At 34.0% G+C, this 21,045-nt stretch overlaps 3 protein-coding genes across 5 annotated transcripts in view; 2 read left to right on the top strand and 1 right to left on the bottom strand.

Annotated features, from left to right (window-relative positions):
- Positions 1 to 357: 357 nt before the first annotated feature.
- LOC148614458 (uncharacterized) lies at positions 358 to 4,722 on the bottom strand. 3 transcript variants are annotated; one of them, XM_088588545.1, is made up of 6 exons: positions 4,614 to 4,722; positions 3,801 to 4,219; positions 2,680 to 2,805; positions 1,881 to 2,006; positions 1,377 to 1,502; positions 358 to 973 (listed from the first exon to the last, which is right to left on the bottom strand). In XM_088588545.1, exons 2-6 carry the CDS (start codon positions 4,105 to 4,107, stop codon positions 543 to 545), a joined length of 1,116 nt encoding a protein of 371 aa, XP_088444671.1. In that variant the 5' UTR covers positions 4,108 to 4,219; positions 4,614 to 4,722; the 3' UTR covers positions 358 to 542. The 3 variants fall into 3 exon arrangements, with proteins under 3 accessions (XP_088444671.1, XP_088444672.1, XP_088444670.1); XM_088588546.1 differs by lacking the exon at positions 4,614 to 4,722 and having other exon boundaries at positions 1,395 to 1,502; positions 3,801 to 4,600; XM_088588544.1 differs by lacking the exon at positions 4,614 to 4,722 and having other exon boundaries at positions 3,801 to 4,596.
- Positions 4,723 to 8,996: 4,274 nt separating this feature from the next.
- LOC148614457 (uncharacterized) lies at positions 8,997 to 11,397 on the top strand. The gene is made up of 4 exons (XM_088588543.1): positions 8,997 to 9,149; positions 9,972 to 10,121; positions 10,562 to 10,663; positions 11,184 to 11,397. The coding sequence occupies exons 1-4, from the start codon at positions 9,093 to 9,095 to the stop codon at positions 11,313 to 11,315; spliced, it is 441 nt and encodes a 146-aa protein (XP_088444669.1). The 5' UTR covers positions 8,997 to 9,092; the 3' UTR covers positions 11,316 to 11,397.
- A 5,762-nt stretch (positions 11,398 to 17,159) lies between these two features.
- The window catches only part of LOC148614456 (potassium voltage-gated channel subfamily KQT member 1-like), an 81,740-nt gene continuing 77,854 nt past the window's right edge, over positions 17,160 to 21,045 (top strand). Inside the window, exon 1 of the mRNA XM_088588537.1 lies at positions 17,160 to 17,207. The gene's annotated coding sequence lies outside the window, so the exon portion shown is untranslated. The remainder of the gene's footprint in view (positions 17,208 to 21,045) is intronic.

Genomic DNA, 21,045 nt, shown 5'->3' with positions numbered 1-21,045 from the left:
ACTGCTCCTAAAAAGGTCAGGTAAACTTTTTATGAAGATGTACTTCTTTGTTTATTTCACCTTAACAGGATAGAATGTTGAAACTAACAAATAAATAACTTTCATTTTTGTCAAAGTTTATAGAAAAATATATATGTATATATAATTTACACTTACGAATATGTATGCACTCAGGCTTTTGTACTCACAGCTTTTATGAATTTCTTACAGTAAGCACGAAATTTTACCAAAGTGAACTTGCAAGTCTCATTGCTTATTTTTTTAATGCACAACTGATCGATATTTTATATTGTTCCTTTGATTACTTCCATTTTAGGCCAAATATATTTTTTTTTTAAATAAGAAACACTCAAACAATTTTAGACGCAACTATACCTTTAATGATTGTAAAAATATAATACTATACATTTTAAATTGTATGAAATAGTAAGTTTAAATAATACAGAACGATTTCTGAACACATAACTTGGCTATAATTAAATTGATTATATATATTTGATTGTTGCAATTCAATGCTTATTCATTGAAAAAAATATATTATTTCATTTCACATCCTCATAATGATTTGCAACATTAAGCTTTACTGTTTGACTAAGTGTATTGTCTTTATCAACTACCATGTCTTGTTTATAATTACATGGTGAATATTTAGAGATGCCCGGAACGTTGCTGAATTCATGGTATGCTGCTTCTGTTCGAGTTTCACACAGTTTATCATACTGCGACTGTTCTCTTGGCAAACCTTGAACTACATCTACATTGTTTTCAAAATCGGCGATCTCATCATACTGGATCGTCGTAGGTAAGGGTGAAATGATCCTAGAGGATTGTGATTGTGTATTCTTGGGTAGGCCAAACCGAAAGAACGAGATTATAAGACCAACGACCAAGCAGCTTGCAGCCGGTATAAGAAGATAAATATACCATGCTGGCGAGAACATATTTCCATCATGTCTTCCTGATACTTGACTTGCTATAAAAATATAATACAATATGGAGTTTTGTTTTAAATTTGGAAAGGAATAGATAGAATTCCTGCCTATCTTACTATTAAAACATTCCTGTTCATGAAATACAGATGTAATCAACAGAGCAACCTTATACTTCTACGTTGATAAAAATGATGGCATTTCATCTTCGATAAATGTATATTAGTAAAATAACGTTCACACTTGTCAAGGGTTTATACTATAATTAGAATGACGACTGACATTATGATGTTACATGTACCCAGGGACAATACTTTAGTGCAGCTTTGAAAAAAAATACAGCCATACATCGCCTTCGCAAGTATGGACCAAACTTCGAAATGAATTGAATGATCTTAAATGATGAAGTTATTTTTTTTTTCAGATATAACTTATTTCAAAGCTTACTCGTATTGCAGAATTCACCTGTCCAGTTAGTAAAACAGAAACAACTTCCGTTCACATGACTGCAACTGCCATGATAACAACTGCATACATTTGTACACTGAACGCCATAATGGTCCTTATCGCAAGCTTAAAATGCAATTGAATTATTACGTATCAAGTAAAACCACTCCTACAAAATTGCCAACTGGCACAGCAGGTTTTAGCCTGAATATGCATGAACGACACACCAAAAATCATTTTATGATCACAAATTTGAAAAAATTTAACTTTAAAGTTTATTCAGATAAAAGGTTAGTCGGCATCTTTTAAAACCAGATATCAACAAATATTTCTTATGTATGTTTTCGTTTGTTTTGTTTTTTGTTTTGTTTTTTTAGGTGTGTTATTTTGCTCTGTTTTGTTGGTAGATTGTTTGTATTTTGGTGGCTTGTTTTGGTGGGAAAGACCCATATGCATAACCGTGAAGAATGTTTTATTGTGATATAACTTATGTAGTATTCTTACCTGCGTTGCATTTGCTTCCCTGCCATCCGGGGAAACAAGAACATTCACCAGTTACGTGATCACAGTCCCCATTTTTACAACTACAGCGATTTGAACAGTTGTTACCATAGAATCCATGTGCACATGCTTAAATTGACAAAAATAAATATGCAGTGGACAATATTTTTCGGCATGTTGATTAAAAAATTATTGTTCATAATTTTGTGTTTCGATGTTTAAGTTAAACAAAGGTAAATTTTCCTAGTTTAGATAATTTTCCATTCAAGGGTTTCAGAAACGTTACTTATTAGAAGATGATCTTTTACAATACTGAAATTGATTCACTTTTACTTGTAGTACAGTGCTTTGGTAACAATTGTCATAGACGTTAAATCGATTTGAGTGTACATAATAAAGGGAAACCATTGTTAGTTCTGAAATAAAAGTTAACAGATGATAGACAACATTTTGGGAAAACTTTCTCAGTGAAATAAATTTTCTAACAAAGATATTGCAATGGATTGGTTTGAACATTTTTATCATATTGGTCTGTTTGCTGCAAATGTTTGTCAAAGTTTGTCATTGATAAAAACATTATATTGTTTTTAAATGAAACATTATTACACTACTACCAATAAGGGTATTTATCGTTAGGTATTCATATATATGATTCTTGCTTCTATTTGTCCGATGCTGTCTGCTGAAATGAAGACTTGTAATGCAACCTCGACCGTTGTTCCCTTGATTTTATTTTCACTATTTTTCTTTTATCTTTTAATTAAACTCTCAAAACCTGGAGTAGAGACAAGGTGTTTCTTACTTTCTTCGCATTTGCTACCCTTCCATCCAGGAAAACAAGAACATTTTCCAGTTATGTGGTCACATTTCCCATTTAAACAGGTACAGTTGAATAAACATCTGTCTCCATAGTAACCAGGTGCACATGCTGAATAAATGAACGGTATCTCTTGTTAAAAACTAAAATATACCTTTGCTTGTTAGAATGTAGCAGACCATAAGAACAATATATAAACGGCTTTTTACTTATATCATTACAACACTTGTTTTTATATTATGTATCTCTTAGTCGACATTATTTGACTTTATAAAAATATAAGAATTCCTCAAGGAGACACGGAGAGCAGGAAATAACTTTTTATAACAAACTGTGAAAAGCACATAACACAACAAAAATATACGCTTACACTTGTATAACAATAAGGCATCTTTCATCATAGAAGTATATATATATATATATATATATATAGAAAGGTCTGAAAAATTCCCAACGATGTTAGAACTGTCAAATTTGCGATGCAGATTTTTGGTCGTTCCCTCCACGGGACTCGTACCGCTGTGACATCTATGACAACGCCACCTGCACAAAGTCCAGCGCCCTAGACCACTCGGCCAGCTAGGCTATATAAGTAAATATAGCTTTCGCTGGCCGGGTCATTCCTTCTCGTAGGATTAATCTAGGGCTGTAACTTGGTACACGATGTATGGTAGTACGGGACAGTTCATTTAGGTGTTATTATGTAGGAGAGAGGATCAAATTAATGATGCATGTCACAACAAATCAATATTTTACAACGTCTCAGAATGTGACCACTCTATTCGCTACACTGCTCCATCGGATCAAATTGATACAGGGAAGATATGTAAACGTAGAGAAAGGTCTGATAAATTCCCAACGATATTAGAACTGTCAAATTTGCGATGCAAATTTTTGGTCGTTCCCTCCGCGGGACTCGAACTCGTACTGCTGTGACATCTATGGCAACACCGCCTGCACAAAGTCCAGCGCCCTAGACCACTCGGCCAGCTAGGCTATATAATTAAATATAGCTTTCGCTGGCTGGGTCATTCCTCCTCATTTATTTATTTATTTATTTATTTATTTATTTATTTATTTGAAGAAATAATGTAAGTCATATTTACCTTTTTCACAACATGGACCTTCCCAACCTGACAAACAAGTACAGGAATTGTTTACAAAGTCGCCATGATGGCAAATTCGGTTACACCCAGTGCCGTACCAAATTTCTTTTTGTGTGTAGAAACATCTGTTCTTTACGCAACTCGCATAGTTCATGTCTTTTGGACAGCAGACAACACGTTGTCTACTTTTTGTTCCTCCCCCACACTCTGTTGAACAAGAGGTCCATGAACTCCAAGGTCCAAAACTGCAAATTTTACAACAGTGCCCGATTGACAATATCACTAATAAGATATGTACGTGGAACATGTTGTATTTGTTTTATTTGCCATCAATCTGCAGATTACGGTTTCGTCTTTACAGGGCGGAAGAGTTTCTAGTTGCCCGCTAAGGTATTGTGATGAACAGTTTCATTACAACACTAAATTATAAAAAAAACTAACTTGTTATGTGTTTTTAAACGTTTCATCACCAAATTATTATTCATTGTATAGTTATTAATATCAAAACATAATCAATCCATTAGAATGATAAATATCCTGGTTCCTATTTAAGGTTACATTTTTTTTTGCATAACTCTAACAAGAAAATCAGAGTCAAAGCGATATTTTAGCATTCAAGAATCGCTTGATAATTTTCAGTGTTCTCATCTAAGCAAATTAACCAAATGGTGACTGGATATAATATGTTGAGTAATCCAGCTAGAAATCGAAATAATATTGATGATTTATTTCCTGTAATTATCTAATTATATTCATAAGCAGTCAAAATTGTCCAACAAAATGTCATTTTTCTATTTATGGTCATTTCCTTACAATTGTTTTCTCCATGTTTCGGAAATATACAATACTTGGTATTAAATCGTTGGAAATTCCATTTCAAAACTCAAAAGTTAGAGCAATACTCCATATGAAACCAAATATATTTTATTGATTCTGAAATAAAATTAGTAATTAAATTACTCAATAGACATATACATATACATAAGAATACACATTTTTTCACATTGACGGTAAATATAGTTTCCACTTAATATACATGTAATAATTCATTTCCTAAACTTCAAAAACATATCAAAGATAAATTCAATATGTAGGAAACACATCTTCTTTCAAATATTTGTCACTGATACTAAATGTTGTACTTGAACTCATTTTGATTTCCGTTGAAATGTTTGACGATTTTAGAAAACAGTATACATTCTCCCGAAACGATGTATTGATCAAAGTGAATGCAAACATACTGTTTAAATACCTTATTGTTAAAAGTTAACATCCAAACGGAATTTTACCTATTTCTATATTAAAGATTGGAACTAATTCTTGTGTCACAAAATTAAATGGCGCAACAAAACTGTGGATATTGAGCACAGTTAACACTAAAAAACCAGTTTCTAATCCGTTAATTTTTCAGAAAATATTGTCTATGCCAAAGTTCATTCTCCTTTCCACATGGATTACACTATTATTCTCTCTCTTTTACGGATCAAGTATACCATGTAAGAGTAAAAAAAACAAACAAATAAATCAATACAAAAATAAATACATAAAACAAAATAAACGCTTGACAAATATATTTTATGATAATTTTGGCGACAGAATGGCCAAATGGCCGTAAATATACACGTTATACAAACTATTTGTTAAGTGAAGTGTGTTTAAATGTTCTTCCCGTTTCCAAACCGAAAGAGATATATAGGAGACAAACAACTAGGACAATGGCTACTTAATATATACATGCACTATATACTAGTGATATAACTAAAAATGCTTTAATCTGTCGCCAAATTTGCTGCGGTTGTGATGCACAAGCCGAATTTTAAGTCCATAAAGCAATAGTTTCTGTTATTTTTTATGTCTTTTTGAAATAATTCCAATCACGTGCTGATCACTGAATGGCCTGCGATGTGTCATCATGGACGTTAATGTTTTTTTTTAAATGACAGAAAGAACAGCGATAGTTACTTAAGTATCAATTTTTTGCGAGTAAAACAATTAATTTTCTCACAGTATATCTAATTACTGCAATGTCTAAACCACTGTGATGACGTATATCACACAAGTATAACAAACTCCTGGATCATGTTATCAAAACTGTACGACACAAGCTATACTATGGAGTGAAAGCCAGATCGTATTAAGCTGATTAAGTTCAACAAAAAACATTGAAGCCGTTTATTGCTAACCGTGTGACCAAGATAAAAGAGCTCATTGAAGAATGGCAACTGCCCGAATGATTCAAACCAAGCCGATTTACTAACAAGAGGCTTGAACGCAGACAAATTAAAAGACAACAAATTATGCAACAACGGACCCGAACGGCTACCGGGTCGAATATACTGGCAAACATGAAATGGAAAGGAATCTACAACAATAACAACCTTACCCTAGGAGGAAATAGGAGTACACGATGAACTGATAAATGGTAACACTGATTATGGTGACAATTGATTCGAGCCGATTCAGTTCATTTTACAAACTTTTGCGTGTAACCGCTCATGTTTAATATTCATTGAAATTTGCAGAACTGGCAAATTGAACACAAATACCAGTATTCTTACTCCAACTTCGATACAAATAGCTGCAAATACTTGGATTCGGGATACTCAAAGATGTGTTATCTGGAAATTATTCAATCGGGATCAAAAAGCAATTGTTTAGTCCGACAATTGAAACTCTACTAATTAGATGATGATAATCTAATACGGTGTGAATGACGCATACATCATGCACCTCTAGACATTTTCTACAAGGTTTCCTTTGTTACAACCGAAAAAGGAGGAGCTGACCAAGCTCATAGTGATGAATGCTCATTGTCATCACTTACATGCAGGATTATCAGACACTGTCACATTGTTAAGTCAAGCAGATTGGATACCATTGATTCGTCAGATTGTGAAAAGCATTTTATACAAATGCATAAATTGTAGAAAAGTAACAAGACGCCCTATAAAGCTGGTGACGTAACGCCACTACCCTACGATCGACTAGAAGATTCAACTCCATTTTCTGTTACAGGAGTAGTCTTTACTGGTGCACTGAATGTAATATCATTTGATGGAAGTATTACCAAAGTATGTATTTGTCTTTTTACGAGCGCGAGTACTCGAGCTTTACACTTAGAAGTTATAATGGACTTAACTGAAGACACATTCATGTTAGCTTTTCGATGATTTATAAGCAAGACTTCGATACCTAAAACAAGCATGTCGGACAATGCAACCGCGAAATAAATAGACATTAGCTATTGTTGAAGAGCTGAACGTAGGGAGAGATGGTGTCAAGAGATTGGTCGTTATACGTACAAGGACTGGGTTCACCACAGGCCCCGTCAAGAACTTATACATGTATCAACTAGAAGTCAATGACGAAGACAATAAAACAGACTAAGTGCATATACGACGCACTCAATGTAAGAATACAGATGATGCTAATTAGAGAATTAAACAATGAACAGGTGCTAAAAATAATACATAATAGAATAAGTTACATGTGTCAGAGACTGTTTAAATTGTGTGCCAGAGACTGTTAATATTATGTGTCAGTGAGTGTTGAATAGTGTATCAAAAACTGTTTGAAGTATCCGTCAGATTTTCTATTTCTATCTCTACAACGATAAAGTGCGATTCAAATTTTATGATTTGTAAGGACCTGAATCTTTCCTTATAGCTTAAAGCGTGCATTTTACACCTCTTTACCTTCACAAGTATCGCATATATTTATGTACAAATGCTCTACTCCCCACACTCAATATTTCCAACAAGTTTCTCCTTTTAATGTGCAGTAATATAAATTTGTCTCATACGCTGAGAGATAAGTTAACAGATGATGGATTTTCGTAAAGTATACAAATTAATTTTCTGTAGTTTTTACTTGTATACTATTATAATTTCATCTTGAACTTTTTTTTTGAAACTCGTGGTTCTGATTTTTTTTTACTTTATTTAGGCTAAAATTAAACAACTAATTCCACTTCCCATAAGCTTCAATGCTACCATCACAGTATGGACTTCACCTTACCTGCAGAAGACTATATACTAATGTATCAGCATAATTCTACATAGGTCAGCTCACATTCCTCAGAAGATAATATAGAGTTAGCAGAATTGCAGTGCAGTACTGGTCTCTGGAAGTGAAAGGTCTATAAATAACATGGGAAATACCAGTGTTTTCACAAGACAGGGGTAAATTTGAAATCTTTATGGATATTATGCATTACAGAACAAAAAGAAAAAAGCACTTATCAAATGTATAAAAATATTTTCCTTTCCGAAACAGTTTTAATTTGTTTTAAATGAAATGAGAATTTATCTGACAGCGCTATGAGTAACAGGAGCTAAGTAATTTTTGCTTAGGATGGTACTTCTAAATGCTCATTGGTTGAAACTTGTGTGTAAACTTTATTGCCCTTCATTTCTTTCAATAGAAATAACTTTCATGGCAGAATTTCATCATAGTAACATCACGGAAACCATGATTAAAGCATACAACTTTAAAATCCGAAATGTTACAAATATGGTACAAAAGCAAAAAAAAAACGAGGCAACAAACAACATTTATATAGAAACTGGAAAAAATGAATAAAAACTAAAGCAAAACATAACAAAAACAAAGAAAAACAAAAAACAAAACAACAATGATAACAATAACAAGAGTTAATCAAATAGCGGGGCAATCGATGAACATGGTGCCTGTGCATGGTGCACTGGTAGGGTTGGTGAAGAAGATTTAGGTTCTGGATGAGATTTAAAGAATTAGATAGGATCATTTGTTCCGTTTATAGTAAGTCAACTTTTTCTCCATTTGACACAAGTCGTTGTCTGTGATCGTTTTTTTCCCTTATTCATAACTAGTGTCTCTCCATGCGTTTGTATTCTTAGAACAATATCAATATTTTATATCTGTATATGTTTCAGAGTCAAGTTATATTGTGCTTATAAGACTTAACCTCTGAATTAATTTGTTTGTGTATGTGTTTGATTTTTGTTTGTTTTTTATTTTTTCTCAATTTTACGAATTTTGATATACTCATCTGTGTTGTTTCAACAGATACAGAAAGAATTAATACGCTTGGTAAAGACAGACCTATCTTTTAAATTTGTGATATCAAAAGATTTTTTTTCTAAGTTATCAATAGGTACCTTTTAACATCCCAGACGGTTTCTTTGACGAAGTTGCATAATACTATTTTGCACTCTACGTTTGGCCCAGTAACAATGTAAATCTTAAAAGTTCAGGTACTAATCTATAGATAAGCAATAAATGTAGGACATTTATATTGGAGTGTAAACCGCCATGGCTACTGTACAACTAGGGGTTTCTTGTCTGTTGCTTGCATTGGTAACACATTATGTGAGTTGAACATTATCTAAGTATGTTTATACCAATTTATTGTCATTTATTTGCATTGAGTGCGGAAACATCCAGAAATATCGTGAGCTTTTTTTACATTGCTCATGAGAAATGTTTTGTTTCGTTTTGTTTTGTTTGTTTGTTTGTTTGTTTGTTTTTGTCTCTCACAAATGCAAGAAAAAAGGTCTACTATCTAAACAAAGCCAGTTAAGAGTTCTTAGTGGATACTCCTATATAAGCCCTTTGGGAAGCCATTTAGAAAGTTGTTTGTATACGATATATTTACCAATAATGACTTGTTTTGCGTAAATCGTTGGTTACAATCGGACTATCTAGAGTTGTTTATCACCTGTTTAACTCCAAGCATTGGGATGATAAGAAATGCGTATGCATGGGTGACGACTGCATAGTGGAAGTCTTACTATCGGCCAAATTAAACATTCGTGTAATGCAAAAGTATATAAAATGTATATGCATAGATTGAACTAACTTTTTTCACATAAGTATTGTAACGGGAGAGCATGATTTGTCTCCAAAAATTATACGCCGCCATCGAGGATCGAACTTAGACCACTCGGTGACAAGCCAGCGACAAACTTAATTCTTTAGCCAAATTAATTAACTGGCTATTTACGTGTCACTACGTACTACAACACAGGTAGGCCTTCCTGCTACAGTATAATAAGCCGTGTTACATGTTACTGATAGAAAGGTCACAAATGTTCAATTCGTCCTTATATATATATTACTTATATACATTTTTGTCTACATTGCATGAACCTACAACTTCTGGTCTATAATTTCATTTGATCTTATTTAAAGGTGTATACTGCAAGTGTCTCATCCATGACGACGCTACCGGCGACAACGACGCGTCGTCATCATGGTCATCACTACGTAAAACCAACTCACAGCTCGGAACCTTCAGAGAATGCTCACTTGATCTTCCATTTTGATCAATATTCCATTGAGGTAGGGTCGTACAGAACTGATCAAGTTAAGAACCATACGTTTGAGTTTGAGTGAAATACCAGCACTGTTTTTTATACGACTGCAGTCCGCTTTTAATGTGGTAGATGTATAATTTTCATTCCCTATATCCTTGGAAAATGGCAAATGAAAAGTTTGTTTGAAAGATTTCTTAAATTATGGAAGATAGTTAGTTTTCATTTGTTTTAACTGTTTGTCTTGGTTTTTTTTATTTGTGCGAAACGTAAAAGGTTGGAATTCCGTTCATCTATACAATAACACCAAAATAGATTATACATTACCAGCCGAACTATAGCATGGCAGGTGTACATACAGATGCACATGTTCCTAGTGAATCGTGTATATTTAAATGTATGTTTGTTTGTTTGTAGTTGTTGCTGCTGTTGCTTCATTCATATATCAATGTCATAATTTAATTCCAGAAATTGTTAGTAGCAAAACAAGGAAATTCCTGTTACGCTTATCCACTGATGAAAAGTGACCTGAATGTTATACATACACCGATAGAACTTTTCAAACTTGAGGTACATGACATGTGTTCCCCGTGATTTTTCACCATTGTACTGATTTGTTCCTAACAAATTTATTTAAACCAATCATAATAGACTTTCTTCTTTAACAGATTTCTACCCTGGGAGATTACGTATATAGCATCTTTCGATAATTGATGTATTAATAAAAGTTAATATTTGTGTATTTCAAACTTTTAGTTATAGGGCATAGAAAGGCTTTTCCTTTAAGTTTATTTTAAACCTCAAACGATTCAATATAAGCACAGGTCTAAAGAAATGGACTGTAATATGGATTAAAACAATGTTTTGTTATCTGTTATTTTTTAGTTCCAGGCGTCTTAAAGCCGAAGGATTTAACGCTTATTTACATTTTCAATTCACTCACTACTGCATCACGGCCGGGTAATTTAGTTACAATGTAAGCGTCGATTATAACCGCCAAATTTAAGTGTTTAGAGTAGGGTAGTATATTGCTAAAGGGAATAAAATGCATCAGTTTCTCCATGCAGTATCCAGTATTTTCTCTACTTAGGGGCACCTGATGCACCAGATTGCACAGAAAGCATACGTTGACTGGAGTTTCGATGACTTAGCGGTGAGAAGTAGATACTACAGTAACTTCTGCAAGGACCATTTCAACGTGTACAGAGTGCACCGTCTGTGACCTTCCAAGACTTCCAGTGTGCAATGTTTTAAAGTACTGCATAACTTCTCTTTAAATTCGAAATAAAAATGAAATGCTTTAATATATTATATATTCATAATTGCTTATATATCAAAAACTGCAGCTTTTGACACGAATGTGTTTTCCTTATGAGTTCAATGATGTACATTTGTATCCACTGTACCTTGGGCTTTGTCAAATGTTTGATGGTTTATACACTTTTTTTAAAAGAAATTTTAGTTTTTAACTAATGAGAATTGCCTATTTAATGTAAAACTCATTTGTTTTACGACATGGGCGCGGATTTTTCTCTCAATAGCTCTGGAAGGAAGTAACAAAATATACACGTGAGGTACTCTTTCCGTTTTTGTGTTCATTTATCTATCCTAAATACAATGGCTAATATTCATATAACAAACTATAATAAATACATACATGTATGCTGATTCAAAGGGTGTAAAATAGAATTTAATTTAAATTCATACATTCCAGGTAGGGTTGTTTTCTTTGACATAAATATCACATCCATTCTCGTTATATTATCATCATAATTTTTGTTTAGGTAAGAGAAACAAAAACTATGTACAAATAATAAAAAATAATACATTTGTATATCCTTTTGTGTTTTCTTAGTGGTTAGTAGGAATGCACTTTTGTCCTTCAGGAAAATTAAGAAATAAATCAGGGAAACTCCATTTTATCATTGTTTTACCACGGGCTGACCATTTATGCCGCACGTGGCACGTGCTTTATGTGTGTAAGTGATGATTACGGAATATAGTATAACTTTTCTAAAACATAACAAGCATTAAATATATAATATGAATTCGATGTTCTTTCACGCTACTGAAATGAATGAAGGCAGTTGATACAAATCGGAATGTTACGTGTGTTTGTTTACATGATTAAATTGAACAGTAATTTGCCAACACACATGCCACGGCCAATAAGTCGCGTGCTGCTTATATGCATATGGCAATCGGAAATCCGATCACAGTTGTGGTCTCAAAGCCTGTTAAGGACGTCATATTAGAATGCTAGTTAACTTCTTAAGAGCTCAATCATTTCAGAAAACCATGAAACAGTGGGGAATAAAAATGTGCAAAAGTCTGTTTGATAGCAGTTTTTAATTCTGAGAAGGATTAGGCACCAACCATTTTTATATTGAGGGGTGGGGGCTGGGATAGTTTAGAAAAAAAAATTATTAATTTCACTGTGAAGAAAAATATTTTAAAAAATTTGCTGTGGCCAGAAAAAAATAAATGAAGTTCCAAATTGGTACGAAAAAAAAATGATGTTGTATTCATAAAAAAATGTTAAGGAAGAAAACACAATAGAAAAAAGAAAAGGGGAGGTGTGGAATCTCATGTACATGAATTGAATGTATCATAAACTGCCATTCGACATGTCATGTTAAATTATGTATGAAGAAGTATGTAACAAATATCAACATTTTACTACTTATTGTCGCAAAATTCATGATGTTATAATGAGCAACTAAATATATATCAATATCCAGATAATTTTGTTTTATATTAATCCAGTATGTTAAACTATTAAAAAGGCTGCACATAAAATACACAAACTACCATTATAACCAATTTAGATTTTATCTCCAACAGTAAATAGATAAGAATACCAGGCCTTCCCATTATTTCCTATTGTGGTTCTTTAACGCATTACTTGTGGAGACTTCTTGACTAATTTTTGCTACCTATAGTTAAAAACCAAGGAACTTATGTACGAGAGAGTTTGGAACTTTTAAAGTTTCTAAATAACAACAAATTTCCTATGTACTTATGACATGACAATCATGTATACTAGCATGTTCAGTAATTCACTAATTAAGGCGGCTGAAAACGTCATCTTTGAAGTAAAAAAAGACAATCCTGTAGTTTTGAATAATGAGAACTTACTTCTAATATTAGAATTAGTTTTTAATATGATGTGCAATTATTATGGGGACAGTCTGTAGACCTGATATTTTCGACAAACAATTATTATGGGGACAGTCTGTAGACCTGATATTTTCGACAAACAATTATTTTGGGAACAGTCTGTAGACCTGATATTTTCGACAAACAATTATTATGGGGACAGTCTGTAGCCCTGATATTTTCGACAAACAATTATTATGGGGACAGTCTGTAGCCCTGATATTTTCGACAAACAATTATTATGGGGACAGTCTGTAGCCCTGATATTTTCGACAAACAATTATTATGGGGACAGTCTGTAGACCTGATATTTTCGACAAACAATTATTATGGGGACAATCTGTAGCCCTGATATATGCGACAAACAATCGTAAGAACTTATTAACTTTATGGTTAAAAAATTCCCAAACAAGCACAACATAATTCGTTCCGAGATGATGGCTTTATTGTCTTTAACGGGTCTTTTGGTCAGCTTCAAATGTTATTTAACATTGTTATAAGAACCTGAACTACTCAAATTTAAGTATATGTCCTTTAACGGAACAGAGTTGAAACATTACAACACTTAACACATTTTATCTGTTTAATATAAAATCATTACCTGTATATACCGTTCTTTAAATTTGTATCTTTTACATAACACATTTGATTAGGAAACTAACTAATATGTTCATTATATGATCGGAAGCCAATGCAACATTCGTGAAATATACTTGTGATATGTGTATATGTATTACAATACATTCGATTTTACATAACTATAATTTTTCATCCTCCGATGAAACTGTTCTCCCTCAAGACCGCTTCAAGCGAGCTGGAACGTATGGACATTATACCAAACCGGAAAAGCTGCCCACACTGCAAGGGAAGTGGAGCGCTACAACCTTAGAATGAAATTAGATGGGATCATTCTATCTTCAGGGCAAACTCTACTGTAATCTAGACCATCAAACGAGGATAGTAACCTTAAACATGGAGTATGCATCTTACTCAACAAGAAGGCCAAATCATCACTCACCGAATGTAATCCTGTGAGTGAAAGAAACTGTCGTGGCAAGATTTATGTCAAAGATATAAAAAGTAACAGTCATTCAATGCTAAACTCCTACCAACGTAGCAGAGAAAGAAGATGAAGCAAAGTTTTACAACCAGCTCCAAGCTACCCTAGATAGAACACCAAGAGACATCTTGATTGTAATGGGTGACATGAATACCAAAGTCGGAAAAGATAACACAGGGATAGAACTCATCATGGGGAAGGAAGGATTTGGTAACAATCAATTCAACGAAAATGGAGAACTCTCTGCAGATTTATGTTCCCACAACGATCTGGTCATAGGAAGTACAACATTCAGTCACAATGATATCAACAACCTGGGTGGGTATCTCCAGATAGAGCACATTACAGTCGCCAGGAGATGGAGAGAGCATGAAAGACGTTAGAGCTTATCGATGTGCTGATATAGCACCCGATCATCAACCTGTGGTGGCTAAAGTTAAGATAAAAATACCCAGGGCGAATTAGAAGCAGAAAGCACAGCATAAGGAAGGGGCGCAGTAAACAAACAATGGAAGAGAGAGTAAAATCCACATATAACACCACATGCCAAGAAGACCTTGGATTTTCAAAGAAGGAATACAAGATATGGTTATCTGACGATACAATCAAGACAACTAAGAAGCGTAGGTCTATTAAGATACAACTTGACCAAGTCAAGACAGGATTGAGGAAAAATTAGTTGACGAGGTAACACATAAGCATCAGGAAAGAAGTAAAGAGAAAGACCAAACAGGATAAAAGAACCTACATCAACGAGCTCGCTTCAAAGGCAGAGAATGTAATGGTCAGAAATGACACCAAGATTGCGTTCAACATCACATGCCAACTGGCAGGTAGAAAGACCAACAAATCCAAACCAGTGATAGACAAAGATGGCAATGTGATAACAAACCTAAATGGACCACTTTTAAATGGAGAAGAAGATATACCAGATGCTCTTGATCTACCTCCTGGAGAAGAACTTGATGTTAATATTGGCCCAATCACGAAGGGTGAAATCACAAAAGCTCTATGGAGAATCAGCACTGGAAAAGCCCCAGGACCGGACCAAACTCCACCAGAGTTCTTGAAGAGCAACCCAGAATTCACCTACAGCATCTTGATTGATTGGTCAATTGTTGGGGTTTAACGCCCGAGCAGCAATATTTCAGCTATATCCAGGCGATGAACATGAAATAGATGAAAAATGAACATGTAATGATGCTGCAATGAAAAATGGAACGGAACACAGGGATAATGGGGTCGACAATTTTTTATTGTCACTTGAAATTGGGAGAGGTGAGTAGGGTTGGGCAATCTAGACTTCTGTGGCGGAGCCAAATGGTTCCTACTCCGGTAGAATAGCAAAGAATTGTTCTTTAACGTGCAAGGAATGTGGCATCTTTCCCAAAATGTTGCACCACTATGATTTTCCGTATTATAGCCTTAAAACCCCAGCATGTTAAATGCCAGGGTTACCCTATTCCATCACCTAGGGCAAACAACCCAGTTGCTCTGTGGGCACAACGCCCTTAGACCCCCGCCAGAGCTCTGAGCACTATTTAGTTGCCTTTTACGACAAGCTTAGCGCTGCTACGGGCCTATTCTTTAGACACCTGACCAGGAACTCGGTGGTCACTCACTACAAAGCTAGACGACCTTGACTTTGCAGATGATGTGAGCCTTCTATCCCACCAATATCAGCACATATAACTGAAGACATCGGCCTTGTTCGAAACAGCCAAATCAACGTTACAATACCAGCTTCACCTACCTTGGTAGTGTCGTTTCAAAGAATTGAATTGCCGATGAGGACATCAAGGCGAGAATTGGAAAGCCAGACCAATCTGGAGGAGCAGTAACACAAACATCAGCCTCAAAAAAAAACAAAAAAACTCAGAATATACGAGACAAATGTCAAATCAGTTCTTTGTATGGATCGGAGACTTGAAAAGAGACGAAAAAAACCGAACATGACCAACAGGTCTTCGTAAACAAATGCCTCAGACAGATTCTACAAATCAGATGGCCTGATTAATTACCAGAGCTATGGGAACATACCAACCAAACACCCATTGCTGATATCAACAAGAGACGTAAAAAGGGATGGATAGGCTACGTACTAAGACGCTCAGATAGCAACATCACCACACACTCTCGAGAGTGGAATCCGCCAGGCAAAAGAAGGTGTAGACTTAGGTAGATTGGCCATGCATAATTGATTGTGACGTGGGCTGCTTCCCTGCACGGGTCTTTTTTTTTTGTGCCATCCCAGGGGAAGCTTCCCGGCCCGCACTAGTCCCAGAATTTCTCGAGCAATCGCAGGGGAAGCTTCCCGTACCGCACAAGTCCCAGTCTTACTCATACTATCGCATGTCCACTGTTGTATGTTATAAGGCCTAAATACAAGAAACTGACGTGAACAAAAATCCTGATTTTGAAATTCCTGTCCCATTTTTAGAGGATTGTCATTTTTAGGGGCAAGAGGGGATGCAACTCTACTAATTTATTTTATTTAGTCTTAACAAGAATAAGATATCTTATTGAACTGAATCTTTACCTTTATATGCTCTCCTTTGATATCTATATAAAATTTTCCATTTATTGTTTATCGTAAAGCTGACAGGCAAAAAAATCTGCCATAAGAAGAGTAGAGAAAAATTATTTAGCTATGTTGAAAATCCCAGGCCTCTGTCGGAAGTCACATATTTGATCATTTTTAGATAACTTTTCATTTGATTTCTTATTCTACATATTATGTACTTTCTGCTGGTTGTATCCCACTAGCTGAAAAACGAGCTCGCTTGTGTCTGACTTAAATTAGTTCTTCCATATAGCAAATTTGGCGGGATCTTCTACTTTCACTTTCACTTCGAATTAACAGATCAATATCATGAGATACGTAATTATTGCAACGTAAGACTTATTGTTTACACATAAAAAAGTAAAGCAATAGATTTAATTCGTGCAAGCACTAAACGTTTGGGCGGGTAAACATTTTTTTTGACACAGAAAAGGAATTAAGAATTTTAAATTATAAATTTAGAAAAGTTTGACTTGTGGCATGCCGTCTTGGTTTGTTGGTCATCATTACTGACTTGCAGATTAGGATCTTACTTTTGGAAAAAGAAAACGAAGTTGTCATAGTGGTAATGAATGCGAATTTAACCGTTGATCTAAGAAGCACGGAGAGCCTGATTTCAGTTTGACAGAAAGTTAACCTGTTAGTGTTATACCAAGAGTAATATAAAGGAATTGCAAGGATCTTTGAGTTTCAAATCTGTAGCAAATGCTGGTTACACCTACCTCATATTAGTTCTCAATGGCATGGGTACCACATTTTTTTTAAAATAACACTCATCAATTAAGGAGTTGGAATTAAGGTGAAATGTATCATTGAAACTTTACTTTAATTTGAAATAGTTAAGATGATGTGTCAAAGTGGCATGTTTTTCCAAGAAGTATCTAGAAACATACTCAAAATATGTATTATTGTTGCTGAGCATTAAAAATGTGGTGCAAGTCATTCAAGTGTGAAATTGGGAGAAGATAAGTCCACTGTTGCCAGAGTGTCATGTAACCACATAGATTAAGTATGGTGGGTCTGGGTAAAAGTTGCTGAGATTTTGACTTATGTAAAATGTGGAGAGATTTTGACATGTAAAATGTGATGCATGTCAGCCTTGTGCCAAATGGAGGTCAAGACCATGTGAATTTTATTCGATATCTCGACTTATCCACCAAAAAGTATGAGATCAAATCTTTCCCCAACAAGAAGGATGCATAGACCAAATATGGTATTTAGTCTATTAGGTATTACAGTTTTAAGACAGTGTACATGCACAATCCTAATAGTTGATGGCACATTGCAGAGGATAAGTCATTTTTTGGTTATATTTTTGGCAAGGAAATTACGTCCACACATAAATTACAACTTTATTTTAGGTGAATACATTCATTATTACATAGGTTATTATATGTGAAAATATACAGTTGTTTCTTTGGTTTGGGGATATTTTTGTGGATGTAAGTATGTCCAAATAAAAACCAACCAAAATTTACCATACTTGACTGTTTATGTTGAATGACGTCAAATTTGTTGGACCATTTTAACACCTCATTTAAAAAAAGGGGTGCATTTCATATCCCAAATGCATCCTTAGGATCTATACATACGAGATAATTCGAATGGTTTGCATAAGATCTATTTTTACAGCTTCGGAGTTCGGTTTTTAATATTGCATCGTCTTTGTTAAAATAATATATTAAACAGTAAAGAATAAAAAAGGATGGAAAAACTGTGTTCAACTCACTCAATGAGGCAATTATAATATTTTGTAAAGTGCTGTTAGCAGTCTACATAAATAATAAAACACAGGTTTGTAGTAACTCCTGTAGCATCTTTAAAATCATGTCATATATTACGGACTGGCTTAGTCCCAGCCCATAATGAAAAAGACAGTAATTGAGATTATAAATAAGGTAGGCAACTCTTGTTCTCTTTCTATCAGACAGTAGTGAGGGTGCTTTTTACATTACATTCATAGTCGACATAGCCATACAAAAAATTGAGGAAGGGGCTTTATGGATTTTTTTTTCCCAATATGGTATGTTTTTATAACGAGTCGAAGAATAAATCTCATTATTTTCAAGAAAGAAGCTAATCTCATCAATCTAATAACTAAAATTTTAATTTTCAATGACAATTATTTTAAAGTAACTTATTTATTAAAGCTAAATATTGGGAGTCTAACCCTTAATTTTTTTTAACTTGTCTGACTGCAGGAAAGAATGTAAATTAGATGGCAAAAATTATTTGCTGTTGAAAACTTCTGGAGCAGTGAAGGTAGTCTGTAGTCTCAATTACAAAAAAAAAAAGAAAAAGAATACTGGTAAGAGTGGATCTTGCCATTTTCAACACAAAAGCAATTCTCGGCAATTTGATCACTACAATTTTATTTTTCAATGATAATCATTGTATGATAGCTCATTTCTGAAAGCAAAATACCTGCAATCTGTAAGACATTTTGTCTAAAAATTTGGGCATTGACTTCTTACACAGGAGAGGATGAAAAATCTGTTAGCAAGAATTATTTACCAGTGAGAACTACTCCTTGAACGGCATGTACCCACTCTTTTGAATTATATTTAATTGCATTGCACAATGAAAGAAATTAGCAGTATACCTACGGACCGAGCCTATGTAAAATCGAGCAAGTCTATAATGAAACTGGCTCAATTTCCTTTGAAATGTACAGTACTGTCAATATAAAATATGAAGGGTCTATGTTGACAAAAAATTAAGTTTCTGACACTGAATTTTTAAATGAATCAATTTTTTGCTTTTACTGTATGGATCATGTCTATTGATGCATAACATTCTGATTTTGTTGTATTAAAATGTAACACATTTCCTCAAATTTCAACCCTTTATACTACATGAAGATTCAAAACGCAAAAATAAAACCTTGTATTCAGTTTTTATCATTTTATTTTGCAAGTCTCACAGTAAATTTGTCATTATATTTTGCATGCCTCTTAGTAAAAAAAAAAGCAGGGCCCCAAACTGTATTATCAGCAACAAGATGTCTCAGTTTGATTATAAACTACTGTGAAAGTCCTATTATTCATTGGTAGACCAAAGCACTAAATTTGGTTCCCGAAGTAAAGGATGTTTCCATTGATGTGTTGACTGAAAACCTTGAAACCATGGATTCAAGAATCCATGAACTTGTGTTTCTTTCCTTATCCACACAAATTGGTATCCATGCATTTATGTACTTCAACAGTACTATTGTTTAATTTGATCCAAGGAGGCTAGGGTAGCCTCTGGTTGAATAATCTTACAGAATAACACAACTATATATTGATGTATAAAAAAAACTGATGATTAAATAATAATGATACACCTGAACCATAAACGATACATATTGGAATATTGTTGACAAAAGATTAAATGTATCATGAAAGTTATGGTGAACAAATTCCCAGTCTGTGGTGACAAAATAAAAGTAATTAGTAACTTGAGTTATCTCTCTTTGATTGTTGTTGGTTTATGGGTTACTCCAGTATTGCTAGAGGTTGTCTGGCAAGCTATTTTCTGACTTGTGCCATCCTAACCTCTAGCATCAAATGTGTTTGAGCCACTGCAAATGTAAATAAGCTAAACATGTGTTCTAAAATATTTTTAGTCTTTTATTTACATACTAGTGCATGTAAAATTCAGACACTGCCCATATTAAAGTAATTCATGGTGAAGAAAAACCCACCGGACAAACAATGCTTTTTCAATGTACATGTGCTATATTTTTATGTAACAGTTGTCCTTTCCATGTTCAGATCTGTACTTTTGAGAAAATCATATATTTATCTCCGACTAAAATCAACCAAATCAAACAAAATCAAGAACAATAACTCTTGCATAGTGCTTATTTCATGTACAATCTATATAAATTTTATATTTATATTTTATAATTTTATAAAGTGCAACATCCAAATGAAAAACTAAGATGAGATCAATGGCTGATTTTGAATAAGAAGTAAAAGTGAAGTCAGTGGGTTTTTGACATGCATGAATAGACTGTAGAATGGTATTATTTATTTCCCATAGGCGACAATTGTAAAACTTCTATTCACCCCTTTCAATTAAAAACAATGACGGAGCTATGAATTGACATTTTTCTAGTCATATCTTCATTTCCCTAACTAAAATTGTGAGCAAAGTCTTGGTATAACCCTCTTGTTTCTTTGGTAT

This window comes from Perna viridis, chromosome 6 (assembly GCF_037379345.1).
Source record: "Perna viridis isolate PV_CMFRI_1.1 ecotype Kerala chromosome 6, ASM3737934v1, whole genome shotgun sequence".
NCBI classification, from domain to species: domain Eukaryota; kingdom Metazoa; phylum Mollusca; class Bivalvia; order Mytilida; family Mytilidae; genus Perna; species Perna viridis.
The sequence above is the reverse complement of the archived record's forward strand: the minus strand, read 5'-3'. Positions and strand labels throughout refer to the sequence as shown.

Coding starts and splice junctions, on each gene's coding strand:
- LOC148614458 (XM_088588545.1), bottom strand. CDS start 4,107: ATGTTCCACGTACATATCTTATTAGTGATATTGTCAATCGGGCACTGT. Junction 2,806..3,800: donor AGGTCCATGTTGTGAAAAAG/GTAAATATGACT, acceptor TCATTTATTCAG/CATGTGCACCTGGTTACTAT. Junction 1,503..1,880: donor GGGAAGCAAATGCAACGCAG/GTAAGAATACTA, acceptor TTGCATTTTAAG/CTTGCGATAAGGACCATTAT.
- LOC148614457 (XM_088588543.1), top strand. CDS start 9,093: ATGGCTACTGTACAACTAGGGGTTTCTTGTCTGTTGCTTGCATTGGTA. Junction 9,150..9,971: donor TTGCATTGGTAACACATTAT/GTGAGTTGAACA, acceptor TCTTATTTAAAG/GTGTATACTGCAAGTGTCTC. Junction 10,664..11,183: donor TAGAACTTTTCAAACTTGAG/GTACATGACATG, acceptor TTCTCTACTTAG/GGGCACCTGATGCACCAGAT.